Below are 19,394 nucleotides of genomic sequence, written 5' to 3' on the forward strand. Positions count from 1 at the left end.
TTTGGTTTTCCATCACACCATAATGCTTTGAATCCAAGTCAATGGCCACAAAGCAATTATGCTTGGCATCTCTGCATATCCCATCATTGCTACCAAGTTTGATGCATGTAATAAAGCGAACTTAATATCAGATCCAATCAAATGTATTTGCTCACCATTTTCCAAATCATGACCATCTTGGGACCAAGGTGGGTGCTGGCGGAGAAGAGTCGTAGAACCCTGACGTAGTACAGCATGCAGGTTACAGCGTAGATGGACCGGCTTACTTCAACGGCAGGAGGATACCAATGTAGACCAAAGGCGAGGGTGGAGGGAACCAGGACACATACATCAAACTTATTCCAGCCGCTTTTGAACCAAACCTTGAAGCATTGCTTAATGGTTAACTCGCTGTTGCTGAGGAGAATCTAGGCACCATATGAAAGAAAAACCATTTGAAAATTGTCTTTAAACATATTTGCCAAAGTCATATTTTGAATGATTCTCCCACATTTGTATTCATGTGCATTCATTTGTACTTGTAGATGATGGATACAAAAATGTTAGAATTGAATTTTTTTTTAAGTTTATTTCTTGTAATGAATAAATTGTAAGTTCACATCGAAGGTAACACCCATGGAATGTTAATACCATAATACATAACTACCAAAGAATTAAAGACAAGTTAGAAGAAATTTGGGAGAAGAGTCTTTAAAAGCAAGGGGAAATCTTAATAATTGTTGCAAAACTGATATGAATTAAGGAAGCGAAATGTTGTAAATTAATGAAAATTAACCCAACAGCAAATTACAAGATGCGATGCTAAAACTAACAGATAGGTATACCATACATGGGCATATTCTAATATTTCTTAGCTAGGAGGGAAAACTCAGAATCATTTGGCAGCACATAATACTTTTTGATGCATTCATTCATATGAAAACCTGGGTGGTAATTCTGTTAGATCTGTTAGAATCTATTTTGTGATTATTACCACAACTTGGATTTATCTTCAAATTTATGGTTCTTAACTCAATACCATACATTCAAAGATATATAATAATGGAAGATAACATCATAAGGAGACTTTAGTCATGGTGCACCACTTAACTGTTTCAATTTAATGCAATGCTTCTTCATTAAATATGAATATATAAGATACAGAGTATATGTGTATGTTCTTTTTATCAAAATAAATGCAGAATATCAAGAGCAAAGAGAATGTCATTTGCAACAAATGTGAAATAAAATGACTCAAATTACCCCCTTACCTCGGTGAATTCTTCTATTACAAAAGTGATGACCCATGCGAAAACAATATATTCAACAAGAGACGGTTCAGCTCTGAAGTAGAACATGATGAAGAGGCTGTAAAGCATTAGGAACATCACATAAGCCACCTGAAAATATCAAAATAAATAAACATAGATTGTAAACAGTATAATAAATCTTATTGTTTTTATTAGAAACAGACCTCAATTCTTTTGTTGATTCATCATGAAGTAAAGAGGCTTCCAAAATGCTCACATTTGAATAAATACCAATCACAAGTAGAAATGAGGAAAAAACAGACGATTTGGATAGGTTGTTCAGACATTTATTGGAAACAGCTGAGTTGCCACACACATCTATGGAAGGCCATTAGTGAGGGCACATAGAATCATGCTGATGCATGCTTCACAAAATAATGTTTTTTATAATACCCTTATATACTGTTTATTCTTCTATTTTTCATCTGAAAAAAAAATTAACAGCTTTGATATACATGCAGCCTCAACTTTTACAAGTATTGCACTGAATTAAGAAGCTGCAGAAATCTGAGAATTGTTCAATACAATTACTACATGATTTATATATAAAGACATCATGTGATCCACAGATTGTCAGGTCCTGCAGCACTTGTACTACAGCAATGGATGGTGACTGAAATAATATCAAGGGATTCACGATAATGTCATTAGCCTGCACCTCACTCACATCAACATGGCAAACTAACATACTTGAATGGAGAATAGTAAAATTCATTTCAATTCATTCAAGCACATGAACAACTAAATATGCTATATATTATTATGGAATAAACTATAAAAGTATTGATACACAATAAGTTAATTATTATCATAGTTGCATAAACATTTCCAAACATTTACTTAATCAGAAGTCTCCTAGTAATTTAACATTTTATTGCTTTATTTGAGAAAAAAAAATCAGCTACCATCAATAAAGAAGTTGTAATTGTCATTTACCGACAAGGTTCAACAAATGAACTAACCAGAAAACAGTAGAACTTGGTGATGGGAGCCTTGTAGTACATCCTGAACTTTTGATAAAGGCTGAGCTTTGACGATTCTTTACTCACTGCCTCCTCCATCTCTTTGAAGCCAATGAGATATGGAATCAAGATGGGGAAGAAAAGGGTGAAGAGGATGAGGATGTTTCTGGCAGCAAGACCATTTAACCAGATAGCATGGACATAACCCTGACAGCATGGGTGTGAGACAAATTCCTGTAGAGCAAGCAAACATGGTAATGCTTCATATGAAATGACAAAGAAGAGGAATGAAATAAACATGAAGATTTATTTACACTTGATTTATTGGAAATGGTGATTACCGTTATTGCAATGGTGATTAACATTATTGTAATGGTGATTACCGTTATTGTAATGATGATTACAATTATTGTAATGGTGATTACCATTATTGTAATGGTGATTACCATTATTGTAATGGTGATTACCGTTATTGTAATGGTGATTACCGTTATTGTAATGGTGATTACCATTATTGTAATGGTGATTACCATTATTGTAATGGTGATTACTGTTATTGTAATGGTGATTACCGTTATTGTAATGGTGATTACCATTATTGTAATGGTGATAACCATTATTGTAATGGTCATTACCATTATTGTACTGGTGGTTACTTTTGTAGTGATGGCAATTACTGATATGGTGGAAGCGGTTGGACAAATTGTTCTGACAGAACAAAATATATAATCTTATTTTAGCAGGGCTTTTTCAGACAACACTTTCATAGGAGTTCAATTCCCCCTTCACCTCCAAATTTCAGTTGTTAGAGGTTCAATAAGAAAAAGTTGAATTTTTCCATAATTCATGAAATGAAATATTTTCACTTAATATAAGGTAAACTAACGATAATACCTCAGTGTAACAAATACTCATAACCCTATTTTATCTGTTTAACATATTTGTTGCAATAAAATACAAAGGAGCAATTGTCAGAGCAAATCATGTCATTAAATGAAGCTAGTCATGGGATAAGGTTCCAGGGTTCCGTAACACAAAGGTTAGCGATTGATTGTACACTTGATTTTCAGTTTCACGATTGATTGTACATTGTAGTCAATGTAATCAAGCGAAGAAAAATGTTCTACGATCATTGTTAAGTTTTGCGTTACGGGTCCCTGTTCATCAAAACGATTCTTAACTGAACAATCATCATTTTAGACGTACATACCTTATTGTGGCTCTCTGCGGCCATGTGTATGACAGACTTGTTCCATCTAGTCTGGGTAAAGGAGACCAACTTCTGAGCCATTTCCTCATTAGCCTCATGACACTTTTCAACTATACCAATGGCCAGCTGCTCAAATTTCCTGAACACAAATTTAAAAATGATTATAAGCTTTGCCATTTCAATCGAAACATGTATTTCAAAATCATGAAATATATATGAACAATATCGTTTGTTAATAAAATGAGATTTATTAAAAATAAAAAATTGAACAATTTTGTTAACAAAAATTAAATTTTATGATAGATTTTTACCTAATATTATAAAATAATAGATTTCACCCTTCTCTCTTTCCTTTTCCCTTTTTTTCTTGGTAGTGAAAATTGTGGGGGCATGCACCCCCAGCCACCTATCTGTATGCCACTGTGTAGCTTTAAATATATCAAATGTTTAGCTCTTTATTGTAACTCTCAGCCAGTACCTTCCAAAATTATCAGATTTTGTACTGATCTTTCATTCTTGATATTTACAAAGTAATGTTCTTATGATTTTTATGTTATACAGAGGCCCTTAGTATAATGTTATTTTAATTACTGATGGGGCTACCCTGCTGAATGAAGACAAAATAAACTTTAAAAAAACTCCAATGAGACATACCTCGCATTGATGATGTAATCATCGTCTGAATATGGAAGACTTGTCTGAATATCTGACATCCTGGTTAGAATGGCACTTGCAGTAATAGCTGAACTAAGAGGATCGTCAACCTGTTCCCACAGATAGGCAGCCATCTCTGGTCTAAAAAAATAAGCATCATATGAAAAATAATAAAATAAAAAATACACATATACACGTGCATGTATAAAAGAAAAATAAACTACCAGCATTGGCTTAATTACGTTACTTGTAGAATGTAAATTCATAAAGGTAACAATACATCCTGGTGACAATGCTTTTCATAAATGTGCCCCAAGATGCTGAAATGAACTTCCACTTCTCCATTTTTGGAAGTACATGTATTTGAGAAAAATCTCAAGACTCTGCTTTTCAATCAATAATCTTCCCATGCATAATCTTTTCATGTTCAAAATCATCGTGCAAAGTGCTTTGAAACAATGTTATTTCGTAAGAGCGCTATATCAATGAAAATATATTGTCGTTATTATCAATATGTCAAATGGTTAGCTTACAGTGATTTCAATACCTTTGCAAATGATTGATGCAAATGAAAATTATTCTCAATCACTCATATAACATTTATAAAGTCCATGATGAGAATGATATAAGTGTCCTGAAAGGTAATACACTCATCACACAAGCAACAAAGCTTGTACATTTTGTGACACATTTTAACCGTGCATTCACATTACAATGTTTACTGAAGCAATGAGAAAGCAATCACAATGTACATCACCTGTCGGAAAGAACAGCCCATATGAAAAGCTCCCTGAACGGGTGATCGAAGTGCATGCCAGGGTTGGCCAATTCCACCAATGACAGATGCGCAGCCCCCGTGGTAAGGGCATTCTTGTAACGGTTTGTGTGGATATACTCCTCCTGCGCTGAATTCAACAGGTTCATTCCTGGATTATATGTGGATTTAAATAGGTAAAAGCAATGATACTTGATTACTGAGAATGTATTCTGCCATTCTGACAAAAGAAAGCAACTCTGTGGAAATGTGTAATTCTTTTTATATGGAATCGTATAGTAACTTGCTGCTGAAATGTCTATGTTGCATAAATTAGGGGTCCTATTTTTTAGCAACATATAGAGCGCAGAGAAATATCCCAGATGAAGAAAAAAAGTCAATATTGAAAAATAAGGTAATTTGTGAACCACCCATGGATCATTTGTACCAGTTGTGATTGTATGTGATGCAGAAATAAAGAAATGAGATCGGGTTGAACAAAAATTTAACATTTTTGTAACAACAGACTAAGATAAAAAGTGATCACTAGGTCTCTAGTGAACTTCGTTCAGGCGAGACAAAACTTGTTTCCTGTTGTCAGCAGTATTATTATGTGTCAACTTTTTCCAGTACCTGTAATTCAATAGTTCTTTATTCCAATGTTAAACTGACATTTTTAAAAGGGAAAGCCAATGATAGTTAATTTATTATAGATTGTTGTGGCTGAAATTGAAAAATAACTGGAAATTCAGTTGCATATGATAATATACAGATTTATACATCTACTGTTAGTACAATGGCAGAAATATTACAATCTTGCCCATTCATATTGGTAAATTCTAAAAGAAATCATACAAATCATGTATTTTCTGTAATTTCAATCTAACAATTCCATGAGACTAATTAATTTGATAATAAGACGTATTCCTGACCAAGCTACAGAATTGGTAAATGAAACAGGCTGAAAACCATCTGGTGATCAGTTTGAGTCGAAAACAGCCGTTTTAAATTGTTCCAGCTACATAGGTGGTTTGAATACGAATGAATAAAATGGATGTTTTTGACTCGCCATACGGCCGCCGTAGAGCAAATGTGACCGAGGAATGACTTACCAGTAAGACTGGTAGACAGTACAAGAAGAGCTCTTGTCTCCCTATTGGTGCTGCGTCTGTAATGCCTATCATAGGAATACAGTGGTTCATGGTGAGTACCTGCCAGATACTTGATGAGGACACCGATATCATGGAGAAAGATTGGCTGCCCAGGCTGGGTGAGAAAATAAAAACATTATCATAATAATTATAAAAATTAGATGTAAAAAATCCATGTTTTAAAGATCTGTCTTTTACACAGGGACACCAACGTACCCCATAACAAGAATTGAAGTATTTTGAAGAAATTAAAAAGGGGAAATTTGGGTTAAAGAGAGTATTTTTGACATTCTTAAAAATATTTTTTAGATTTTTAGATTAAAATGAAGTTCCATAACAAATGCAGTAAAAATACTGCACAAAAAAAAACAGTTGGCATATCTGCATCCATGAATGTGCATAAATATTGAGTAAGGCTGAAATATTGTAAACTACCAAAAAAAAACCTACTGCACGTTTCTTCATTTCTCAGTATCAACACCGTGGAAAACTGTTTTTCACCCAATAAAACAGTAGCCAACATTAAATTATTGAGGTCATTACCCTAGATATCCTGAAAACTACTATTAGCAACATAGCATATGGATTGAAAATACTGTTCAATACCTTTCTGTGCAAGACATCATCTATCAAAGTTCTTAGAAAGCATGAATCTGGAGCGCTGTTATATAGCCGTCGGAGTCTGACTACAGTGAGATAGTCCTTGATAATAGCACCACGCTCGATAAATAGACGAAGAAATTCCACTCTGTTATTGACGAGAGCATCAGTGATGAAAGGATGCAACTTAGGCAGCTGAAAGGAAAGGGTAAAGACTTTCAGAGTGAGGTGGCTTAATTAGCTTATTACTGGATTAATAAAGTTTTGGGGAAGAAAAGTATATAACTCTTTCCCTACACAGATCCAAAATACCATTGAATTTATAGTTGGATAACAATGCCATAAGGTATCATTTACAATAAATATCTGAGTAAATGAGCTCTTCAGTTATGCTTGACTTTAGACCAACCTCTCACACAAATCAGGTTGAGAAATTCTTTTTACAGATGTATGTTTGATCTTTCACAAAACCAGGGCAAATATTTGCTGTTGTGATTTTAAGAGAACTAATCAAAATACAAATGTTTTTTTCCATAAATTACTAAATCATCAAGTGACCTTTCCCAGTTCCCATATTGGTTCTTTGAGCAATACCTAAGACACTAAATCTGTTAAATGTTTCATTGCATATTTAAGAAGAAAAAAGTATTTCTTGGAATGCTTACAGAATATGAGGTGGGTGAGAGAATTATTAACCCATAACCAAGGCTCCTCATCCTTCCCTAAAGCATTGAACTAGGACATCTTCCCTAGATTCTATTTTCATTTGTAGGGGCAAGAAATTCAATCCTGAACTTACTGGAATAGACACATCATCAGTGAAGATCTTGCTTTCTGCAACATCGGCCCGGTCCCAAGACATTGCAAGAGAAAGCTGATTGAGTGGGGTCACTGCATGCACTAGAATAAAAAGAAATATGATTAAAAAAACTGCCAAAAATGTATCAACATTGTTTATTTCATAGTGTAAAGGAGCTCCCTGACAGATTTGAATTAAAACGTTTAGTTAGTATATATTCCTTGATGAAATATCATTGTGGTTATTCTTTTCAGTGGTGTATTTTTTTATACCAAAATGTGTCAAAAGCATGGCAGCATGTAAGTAAGCAAGATGTTGACCCCAAGTCCTCTCTGAAAGCAATGGTAATGTGAGTTAATTTTAACCTTACCAAATTGCTGTAGATCATCAATTTGATTTCAAACATTGGTTGTAAGATACCAGCGAGCCAACAGATCTCGCAACCCCTTGCATTGATTCCAAAGGCTAGGTATTATGTAACATGTATTGTTTTTATACAAAATAAACCATGATTGATTTGAATTGAATTGAATTAGTGTGTTAATTTTTTCCTCTTTTTTTTGATAAATGCAACTTAAGGCATGGATTTAATCATTCTTTTCCATAGATTGGACAAGAAAAAGTTGGTCTTCATGTAACAGTTTATTCAATTGCCCATGCACATTTGAATATACTGTTTAGAAACACCTTCAATGTGATTCACCTGTATATCAATCTGAGATATTACATACAAAATAACAAATAGATACCCCTAGCAATCTCACTTGTATTATGCAATTGTAGATAGTAGGACTGTTGACTCTTCACATTGATTATTGAAATATCTCTTACATTTATTTACCCTTTGAATATAGAGCTTGATCAAGTTTTGTGTGAAAGCTGGACATATTTTACAATGATTCATTTAAAAATAAATATCAAGAACTAAATTTATAAAGAGTATTGATAACCAACATACATTTAAGAAGAGCAGATAGAATAGCCAGGTCAAGATCAATGTGCTCCTTCTTCTGCATCTCAAAGATGGTCAAGAGATCTTCATCCACTATACAACGGTCAATCTTATCCAATACATCGGTCATCTCTTGTGTGTTGTATCCAATGTTTAACAGGACATGTACCTTCTCACGTAGCATTGGCAGGCATGATGGCTTTACCTGCCGAGTATCCCTACAATAAAAGAGGTACAGAAATATGATATATTTTCAATTGAAAGTCCTGACATCAGATTTTTGTATCCATCATCATATCGAGCACATCATCTATCAATTGTCATAATATGGAAATTCTTAATGATTTTGATTAATGATAGGATTTTTATCACCGTAATGAGTGATCAATATTTAATGTGGTTTTATTCATATCTATTAAATGTTGATTTGAATTTTTCTTAAAACTAAGAGAAACATCAAATGTGCACAACACTTTACATACATCATCAAAATCAAATGTAAGATAAAAATAAGAAAGCTAGGACATTCAAAAATTTTGCTAAATTTCAGAAAACAGTTATATCCACATAAACGTAACTTTGAAATACACAAAACAAATATTCACACAGGATAAGAAGGGTAAACTGTAGTTAACACAAAAAAATAGTTCACCCCTCAAATTGTTTTTTTCATAAACTCAAGAACTAACTCAACCTCAACTTACCCAATCTCTTCAGCGTGTCTTGTTGCATAGGAGAGGATATCAGCTACACGTCCCGTACCGTTGCATAGGATAACAGGTGTATGTCTCTGGACTGCATGAGCAACAGTTTCGAAAGTGTCTATACCGCCCTCTAAGATCACATTTACCACTGGGATTCCTAGTCCACCCTCTGAATCATAGAGATGAAAAATACCAGAGAGTTTGATGAAAAATGTGGGATGACATGCCAAAATGAGTTGAAGATGAGGGCAAGTTAGGTGGGGTTTTTTAAAACAATTTTCCAATCTTCCCTGAATGTATAGATCCAGGCAATATTATCCAAACACTCAATGCAATGCAGGTGTCTCTTCAATGTGCACCAATGTCATCATAACATGGTAACTTTGCTTCGTATAAAACTTGGCCTATGGAAATTTGTACACAAAAAGCCATGCAAAAATTGCTGGTATATCAAACGGTCATGGACATATAATGAATTGCCCAATGGCAAGGACAGCGTATCTGATCAATTAGAAACATTCCTTTAGAAAACATAATTCATGCTCATCAAACATTCTGCAGAAAAATAGGCTTGATAAATACACTTTGATACACACAAATGAAATAACAGAGTGGCATAATTCACACAGATGGACTCACCGCTCTCAGGCTGCAGCATGAGTTCCTGTATCTTAGCCTTCAGCTCCGCACTCTCCCCATACTTGTTCTTTCTACCACAATCTATAAGGATGAAATGGGTGTGGTCAGGATTGAGGGGTGAGGGCTGCCCCCTCTTCTCTTCTGGGTCTACTTTGTAAGACACATGTCGTATCTCCTGCATAAGAAAGGATTTCAAAGGCACGCTTCAGATAGGTTAAACTGATTAATCATTAATCTATTCGACCCTTTGACCCTTTACTACACTGCTACAGCGACAGCTGCTGCTGCTACTACTACTACTACTACTACTGCTGCTGCTGCTGCTGCTGCTGCTACTACTACTGCTGCTGCTGCTGCTACTACTACTACTACTACTACTACTACTACTACTACTACTGCTACTGCTACTACTACTTCTACTACTACTACTACTACTACTATTACTACTACTACTTCTATTACTACTACTACTACAACTACTACTACTACTAATACTACTACTACTACTACTACTACTACTAATAATAATAATAACAATAATACTTCTACTAAAACTGCTACCTGTACTTCTATCAAAATGATACTAATGATAATAAGGGGATAGTGATAATGATACTAGAAATAAAAATAATAACAATAATGATGATTAAAAATAATATTACTAGTAATAAACACAATAATCATTGTAATCATTATAACTGCATTAACAGTAATAATATGTCAATAAAGATTAATAATGAATAGTAATGATGATAACTAGTGATAAACAGATAATAATAATCAAATGATAATAATAAAAGAATGAAATATTTAATTGACTTCACAAGAACTGTCACTAAGACCAATGTGATCTCTTTTCAATGCCAGACATGACTATTAAACACATTTCAATAGGCATGCATGTCACTAAGCTTTGTTGTAACCACCTCATTCTTTACTTTTCCTTCATCAATCATCTTTATTTCACAAAACCTTCCAACTTTCATAACATTACCTCATTCTTCTCATTAATCAAGCGGTCTGTCCCAGCCACATACGCCCAGGGTGGAAGCCCGATAAGGGCAAACTTTGGAATTGTTTCCTTGGATATCCTGGCCATGGAACGAGCCTCTCTAACAGCGGTGCCCACAACCTTCCTCACGCCGACATTAGTACCTCCACTTATCACCCATACTGAAATGGTCTGTATGGCCTTCATAAACAAACAAAGGAGAAAAGAAATATGGAATTTATAAATCAAAGCATAACAAAGTCTTGTTCAATCTGAGGGTTGCAAATTTCTTCAAAAAGGGTATAAGAAGTTAGAAATATGATCCCATTCTCACACACCATGTGTTTAATCAGGAAGTAGGCCTTCAACATCACAGACCAAATATTATCAACACATGTAATATTTATCGGTTGTAGAAAAAAAATCCAGAAATGAAAATTGAATGGAAATTAAATTGCTATTGGTTTTGAGAAATAGGTTTTATCTATATACTGCTGTCAAACTCAGCAAAGAAAACATCCATACTGCGTTTTTGCCTTTGTCGTTTACCTTAAGGTGGGATATGAAGATTGATATATATTAGTATTTTCAACCATTCCATTTCAGATTCCTAGAGAAACATGCACTCATGTTTTAAAGTATGCTGAGAAGAGTATGAAGAAGAACAATGAGAGAAGGAGAAAGATAAAGAAGAACAAGAGAAAACAAGAGAGAAAAGGTGACTAAAAGAAGAAACAAGTGGAGTGCCTCTGGCAGTCTTGCCTGCATTACGCGATTCAATATAGCGACTTTGAAAACAGTATACAGTACATATTCACACACAAAAAAAATTCATTTACTGTAATGCTATGTTCATTGACCCTAAATGCTATTTGACCTTGATCATGTGACCTAAGACTTGTCAGTCATACTTGATTACCCTCATGTCCACATTTCATAAACTGCATCCATAAATTTTCAAAGTTGTGACGGCAACTTAACAATTACCTTCAACACGGCCAAAGTTCATTGACCTTGAATGACCTTTGACTTTGGTCATGTGACCTGAAACTCACACAGGATATTCAGCAATACTTGATTACTCTTATGTCCATATGATGGTAATTCAACAAATACTTCCAACATGGCCAAAGTTCACTGACCTTTAATGATCTTTGACCTTGGTCATGTGACCTGAAACTTGCTCAGGATGTTTAGTGATACCTGATTACTCTTATGTCGCAGTGTTTTTACCCAGATCCATAAACTTTGAAAGTTATAATGGTAATTCCACAAATGCCCTCAACTTGGCCAAAGTTCTTTGACAATAAATGACCTTTGACCTTGGTCATGTGACCTGAAACTAAGGCAAGGTGTTCAGTTATAGTTGATAAACCTTATGTCTAAGTTTCATGATCCATATATTTTCTTAATTATGCTGTCATTTCAAAAACTTAACCTTCGGTTAAGATTTGATGTTGAAGTCGTCGGAAAAGCAGCGCCTATAGTCTCGCTCTCCTATGCAGGTGAGACAAAAACAGACAAAAGAAAAAGGGAAAAATGGGAATAGAACAAAAAAACAAGTAAATTGAGAAGAAGAGAAAATAGAGAGAAGACAAAAGTTAAAGTGTAAAAAGGAAATAAGAATATGGAAGGAAAAGAAAATGAATGAAGAGTAATAAGAAGAAGAAGAGGAAGAGAATCAAACAAAAAAAAGGAGAACAAGAATACGAAGACACTTTACCTTGATTAAACCTCTGTTGAATGTAGCCTGGTCTTGGGCATTCAGCTTGAAATTCTTAGCTCCTCCACTGACAGATATAACTAGTTGAGGGATGTTGAGTTTCCAATACTCTGTCAAAATCTTCAAAGCTAGCTTTGGGTCTGTGTTGTTGGAGATCCTCACATACTGTAAATTTAGAAAATTTCATCATGATATCATGAACAGATATCAAAATAATTTCACAAGGGATGGATTTTTATAAGGGGAAAATTATATAGAATTAACAATTTAATATTTTGAACTGGTGAACACAATTAATTTTTTATAATTCAGGATAATACATTAATGATCAAATCAAATTTGTGGAAAAATCAAATCAAGGAAAGTTGTGTCATGAACTGGTAGGCCTAATTACATAAACAATACACAAGCAAATTAATCTCCACTCTAAATTTCGTAAAAATCCCAAAGATTGTGATCGGTAATGAATTTCGGATTCATCTCACACAAAAATATCCACTATAAAGCAGGAAAATACCCCCAAAAGTCACAGTAACTTGTGTTGGGATTGAATTTAAAATGTAGTAAATTCAGAATGCCTACATATCTACCTTGACTGGTTTTGGGGTAGACAATCTTTCTTTGAAGTATAAGAGACCATTGGCATCTGTAGGATACTCTCTCACATCCAAGTCTTTATCCCATGTTGACGAGCCCTGGCTGGTACGGTCTATGTTGACATCATTGCAGTGCTGTCTTGGCAGACGACCACAACAACAGCTACAATAAAATGAAAAGGATTCCCGGTAAGACTAATTGGTGCTTATCAGCTGCTCTGCTAAAACCAAAGTAATTATATCTCAGCTGCATTATTAATAATTGTAGAGATTTTTTATAAGGTGTCAGTGCTATATAAGCAAGTATGATTATTAATATTATTTTTTTTATTATTGTTGTTGTTGTTGTTGCTGTTGTTATCATTATTATTATTATTATTATTATTATTGTTATTATTATCGTTATTATTATTGTTGTTGTTGTTGTTGTTGTTGTTTATTATTATTATTATTATTATTACATTGTAAGACAAAGGAGTAGAGAAGAGAATTAGATGAAAAAACAAAGCCAGGGGGAAAGAGGGAATAGAACTGATTGACAAAAGCTTTGAAAGAGTGATAAATGAAATACAGTGAGTGAAAGAAAGGCCACAAGAAAATCTAACAGAAAGTGAAAATATGTAGGTAAACGGTGATGAAAAGTAACATGAACAGAAATAAGATACCAAGATAGAATTAAATATATGAAGGAGGGAGGGTGTGGAATGAGCATCAAAATGAATAATGAAATACTTAATTATATAAGGAAAAAGGTAAGAAAATGATAGTAACAAGTAACAATAACAAAAATAGTAACAAGTGTAAAATGGAGATTTATAAAGCAAGAAAGGGGGATAATTGAGAAATATATACAGGTGAAATATGAAAATATGTGAGGGATGGGAACGAGTGAGAAAGAAACATAATATAGATAGAAATTAGAGAGTGAATAATATGAGAACAATAAGGGAAATAGAAGGTTAGTAAGACCATCAAGGAGGAGAAATAAGAACAAGTGGAATGCCTCTGGCCGTCTCACCTGCATCACGCAGTTAAATATAGCAGCAGTGCTGACTTTGAAAACTACTCTAACTTGCACAAGATGTTCAGTGATACATGGTTACTATTATGTCCACTTTTTATGAACTAGACCAATAAACTTGCAGAGATATGATGGTTATTTAACAAAAAAAAAACCCAACATGGCCAAAGTTCATTGACCTTACATGACCTTTGACCTTGATCATGTGACCTGAAACTCGCACAGAATGTTCAGTGATACTTGATTACTCTTATGTCCAAATTTCATGAATCAGATCCATAATCTTTCAAAGTTATGATGGTAATTCAACAGATACATCTCAACAGATACATCCAATTTGGCCAAAGTTCATTGACCTTTGACCTTGGTCATGTGACCTGAAATGCGCACAGGATGTTCAGTGATACTTGATTACTCTAATGTCCAAGTTTTATGAATCAGATCCATAAACTTTCAAAGTTATGATGGTAATTCAACAGATATCCCCAATTCAGCCAAAGTTCATTGACCCTAAATGACCTTTGATCTTAATCATGAGACCTGAAACTTGCACAAAATGTTCAGTGATGCTTGATTACTATTATGTCCAAGTTTCATGAATCAGATCCATAAACTTTTAAAGTTATGATGGGAATTCAACAGATACCCCAAATTCGGCCAAAGTTCATTGACCCAAAATGACCTTTGACCTTGGTCATGTGACATAAAACTCATGCAGGATGTTCAGTGATACTTGATTAACCTTATGTCCAAGTTTCATGAACTAGGTTCATATACTTTCTAAGTTTTGATGTCATTTCAAAAACTTACCTCAGGTTAAGATTTTTATGTTGATTCCTCCAACATGGTCTAAGTTCATTGACCCTAAATGACCTTTGACCTTGGTCATGTGACATGAAACTCTAATAGGATGTTCAGTAATACTTGATTAACCTTATGGCCAAGTTTCATGAACTAGGTCCATATACTTTCTAAGTTATGATGTCATTTCAAAAACTTAACCTCAGGTTAAAGATTTGATGTTGACGCCGCCGCCGCCGTCGGAAAAGCGGCGCCTATAGTCTCACTCTGCTATGCAGGTGAGACAAAAATGGGAAGAATTAATAAATGGGGGATAGGGGAGGTGAAATACTGGATGTGGGAAAGAATGATACAGTACTATAGAATATTGGAAGATGGGTTAGTTAGCAAAAGAGAATGGGGGATACATTGATACTTAAAAAATATATTCCAACAATAGGAAAGATCTTTTAAGATCTGTCCTGAAACTTAAAGATTTTTTTTTTAAAGGGGAATCCAGTCCTGGTCATAATATGTTGTGTTTGAAATGAGAAAAATAAATAAAACAGAATGGTGAAAGTTTGAAATAAATCGGACTAGCAATAAGAAAGATATGGCTGTTTTAAATTCAGATCTCTATTTTTTAATGTAGATTTCAAATTGACAACTGGGTAAGTAAATTATGACAAGAGGCAAGGACAACTTTCCCATAGGCCATGTACTTTATTATCAGGAATTTGTGGTTTTCTTCTAAGTACCTATTCCCCTGGGGCTGTAATCTAAATATAACCTATGTAGTATATTGTTGTATGTCATCATGAAGGAAAAATATAATTTGAAGTAAAACATTTGATAAAAATGTAATTTTAGTCATTTTATGTATTGGAGCACATGGAAGAGTAGTCCTTGCCTTACATCACTTTGACATCACATTTGTTGCCAATTTGAAATCTCAATAGGTATAGTGATTACCGATATTCACAACTTTTAAAAATTCATAACTTTCTTATTGTTTGTCCGATATTGTTCAAACTTTCACCTATCATCAACTTGTCTGATTTTCCTTTTTCCTCTAAAAGCAAGTTTTTATTTGGGTTGGATTCCCCTTTAATATCGAAATTGCAAAAGACTTACACATTTGGCTTCTTTGGATCTATTACGTATCTGATGCACTCTTTCTTTTTAAAGTTTTCTCTTATCCAAGAAGACTGGGGACGCCTTGGTTCCTGGAACAACAAAGGAATATAAAGTCTCAAAACTTCTGATATGTCGCAAAAGTTTTTTCTTTTCTTTTAAGAAATGTTCTATTATTCAATCATGATATGATGAAATATGAGAAATATGAAAACATTGCAATACATTTTTCACATTTTTATTGACATCTTATTCATGTATCTTGCACATTATGAGATAATAACTATTAAACAAAAAAATGAAAGATTAATACAAATATCATCATAAATGTATATACTACTACAACAATTATGAAAAACATATTCAAACAAGTTTATTTCTAAATTTGTTCATTTTTCATAAGAACTCTTCTGATTGATCACACAGATGTTGCATTTCATCTGATTTTTATTTCTTAAGAATATTGAACAATTTCATAGAAGGTTAATTTTCATTTCAATCTAATTAATAAATAAATAAATACCTTGCAATTAACAAACAAGGAATTGGAGAAATGACAAATGTTTTTATCCTAAAAAATAAATAAGCATTTCACTTGCAGTCAACTATCACTGCTGAACATTATAACCACACCACAATAAAGACAATTAACTCTGCATTTTGATGTTGCAATGTCGTTGTGATATAAAACAACTTTTTAAAGTTGATTTCTGATATTTGAACCAAATGTCTCTCACCGCCATATTCACAACAAAATGGGTTGCTTTGACAACAGATGTGACCTTGCCCCAAGTTGAATCACTCCTGACACTCCTCTTCTTCTCCTCGCCCCCTGCATCCACATCGTCTCCCGATGCTGTGTCTCTGCGTCGTAATGAGCTACGATGTCCGACACCGTGAATGCTCCGTTGGATGCAAACTGATTCTGTTTCGGGATATACTAGGTCCATGGTTCAGGCATCCATAATAACCAAGAAGCTTCAAGAGTTATTCATTCTATCATAGAGAAAAGTAAATGAAGAATGTTATGATATATAGACAGTGATAAACAATGCGTGGTATACGGTATCAGTATCACTATCAGTATCATACTCTAATCAGCTGCTTTAATCATGTTAATCTTTTCTGTTGTGGACGTGAGTTGTCCATATTTTCACTATGCACTTATCAGTTTTTACCAGAATCAACATATAATTACTCACATAGTCATGATAGAAATACAGCCGTAATTGACTTACCGTTATTTCAATCATAAATGGTGAAGTCATGGTGTTGAAGCACCTGTTTTCTGGTCCGAGCACTTTCACCAGTCACCACGACTGTAACGTAATGTAGTCATGCCAATGAACGTATGGCATCGCAGTCGTTAGTTTTTCAAAGCAATTTTGCAATGAATAGGGTATTACGTAATGCCTTTCTGAGAGTTGTTGACTGGCATTATTGTTTGTGTATAGGTTCATGGTTTGTGGCAAGTTTTAAGCTTACAAAATCTGGAATCTACTTTTCATTCTTACTTTGTCTGATGGAACCAAGAAGCTTTTATTTTCATTTATAACTGTAAATCATATTACTCCAGGTCCTCCACCGCCAATCCCGCGATATCGAAAATAAATTGGCCTGAGGCGCCGGTCGCGCCCGGTCTGAGCTGATCGAGCTGAGATAGACGCAGTGGCGTAGCTACGGGGGGGCCTGGGGGGGCACGTGCCCCCCCCCCTGAGATTTGGTGTGCCCCCCCCCAGGTGCCCCCCCCCCCAGAAAAAATTGGCAGAGCAAAAAAAAAAGAAAAGAAAAGAGGGAGAAAGAAGAAAGAAAAAAGGAAAAGAAGAAGAAAGACAGAAGAAAAAAGAAGAGGAAAATAAGAGGAGGAAGACGAGTGAATGAAATAATGTGAGGGGAAGACTTGCAATTAAAAAAAAAACTTTTCATGTTTTACTACATACAATTTTTGCTGGCGCTTCGCGCCATAATTGCCTGTTCGATGGGATTTATATCTTGCTCAATAGGCTGATGTGGAGCAATTAGTTTTGAAGTAAATATGCAAAACATATATTAGCTCGGACATCGAGCTTTCATTATTTTTTTTTCATTTACAAATTTAAGTGCTCTGTAAAATGTCCGTTTTATGGTCAACATATCAGCATTTTAAGCTCACGCTGCGTGGTCACAATGTTTGATTTGCCAAGTTCATAATTGTCTACGTGTATTCCATAATGTTCCATTAAACAAATGTATTCAGAATGCCCAGATTTTAGGTCTAAATATAAAACATGCGCAATAGCCTGCATGTTCTTTATTTAAAATGTACTTAAATTATCCAGTTTCACATCAGAATATCAATAATTGTATGCTCACGCTTCATGATCGCATTATTAATGATACCCAATTGACTATCTAAAATCTCAATTTTCTTCCTCTCGCGCTTCGCGCTCGCATCAATTGTTTAGTTACATACCTATATCAATTAATACAAAAAGTGCTTAGAATGACCATTTTTTTTTAGGTCGGAATGTCAAAAAATTTGCTCGCGCTTCGCGCTCGCATTATTGGAATATATACCGTCTTCGTGGGTAACTGTAAGCAGTCCTTAACAGGTCCCTTTTTGATAATGCTAGAACAGTTGATAAAAAATTCTGTTCGCGCTTGGGGGTACATACGAATCTTGTTCAGGATCACACATAACATTGCCCAGAAAATTAAATTTTCAGGATAAATACATTGAAGTAAAAAAAAAAAATCGCTCGCGCTTCGCGCTCGCACTTTTTATAAGGCTTATGAGATTATTTTATGTTTATGTTGTTTTATAAGAATAAAAGTAAGAAGTGACTGATATAGGTGAAGATAATTTTGGGCCCCGTCCCCTATTGGCGAAAGTCGGATCCGCCCTTGTGGACACACACCGGAAAAATTCCCGGTGCCCCCCTGAAAAAGCAAGGACCCCCCAGTGCCCCCCCCGGGGAAAAAAAATCCTAGCTACGCCACTGGATAGACGTCGACTGTAAAGGTCGGGGAACTTTTTTGTAGATGTGTTAATTGTTCCTAAATTAAGGTTTTTAATCCAATTTTCATTCGCTCCAGATTACATTGGAATAATAAGGTCGGCGCTTGAATATATTAAAGTGTTTTTTTCGGAGGGGTAGGGGATGCCATCATTTATCGCAAGCCAAACTCCGTTATAGCGCAAGAGAAGTAAAAATTTGGAAAGAAATTAGAATTTTAGAAGAGTACTTAGCATCCCAATGCAATCCCATATAAAAGCGGAAGCTTATACGTAGGCCTACTTATAACATGACATATAAGGTCGACTATATATAAAGGAACATTTGGAAAAAAAATATTTAACAATATCTTTTATTTGTAACAAATAATTTATAGGTTTTGAATAAGATACTTGCATCCTTGGCTTGCATCATAAGCCCGGGGGGCCACTTACATTGA

The 19,394-nt window shown here is 34.5% G+C and overlaps 1 protein-coding gene across 1 annotated transcript in view; it reads right to left on the reverse strand.

The window, feature by feature from the left end:
- LOC121425002 (transient receptor potential cation channel subfamily M member 1-like) overlaps positions 1–17,285 on the reverse strand; it is a 30,782-nt gene extending 13,497 nt beyond the window's left edge. The window contains exons 1-18 of the mRNA XM_041620917.1: positions 17,198–17,285; positions 16,697–16,955; positions 15,960–16,051; positions 13,019–13,187; positions 12,429–12,593; positions 10,709–10,906; positions 9,715–9,889; positions 9,076–9,244; positions 8,378–8,589; positions 7,420–7,520; positions 6,627–6,815; positions 5,982–6,135; positions 4,873–5,041; positions 4,116–4,256; positions 3,462–3,600; positions 2,252–2,485; positions 1,251–1,379; positions 156–407 (exon numbers count right to left, since the gene is read on the reverse strand). Of these exons, the coding sequence (XP_041476851.1) occupies positions 156–407; positions 1,251–1,379; positions 2,252–2,485; positions 3,462–3,600; positions 4,116–4,256; positions 4,873–5,041; positions 5,982–6,135; positions 6,627–6,815; positions 7,420–7,520; positions 8,378–8,589; positions 9,076–9,244; positions 9,715–9,889; positions 10,709–10,906; positions 12,429–12,593; positions 13,019–13,187; positions 15,960–16,051; positions 16,697–16,909 (2,901 nt within the window). The 5' untranslated portion in view covers positions 16,910–16,955; positions 17,198–17,285. The remainder of the gene's footprint in view (positions 1–155; positions 408–1,250; positions 1,380–2,251; positions 2,486–3,461; positions 3,601–4,115; positions 4,257–4,872; positions 5,042–5,981; positions 6,136–6,626; positions 6,816–7,419; positions 7,521–8,377; positions 8,590–9,075; positions 9,245–9,714; positions 9,890–10,708; positions 10,907–12,428; positions 12,594–13,018; positions 13,188–15,959; positions 16,052–16,696; positions 16,956–17,197) is intronic.
- Between the last annotated feature and the right edge of the window lie 2,109 nt (positions 17,286–19,394).

The sequence above is a fragment of the Lytechinus variegatus genome, chromosome 12 (assembly GCF_018143015.1).
Source record: "Lytechinus variegatus isolate NC3 chromosome 12, Lvar_3.0, whole genome shotgun sequence".
NCBI lineage: Eukaryota > Metazoa > Echinodermata > Echinoidea > Temnopleuroida > Toxopneustidae > Lytechinus > Lytechinus variegatus.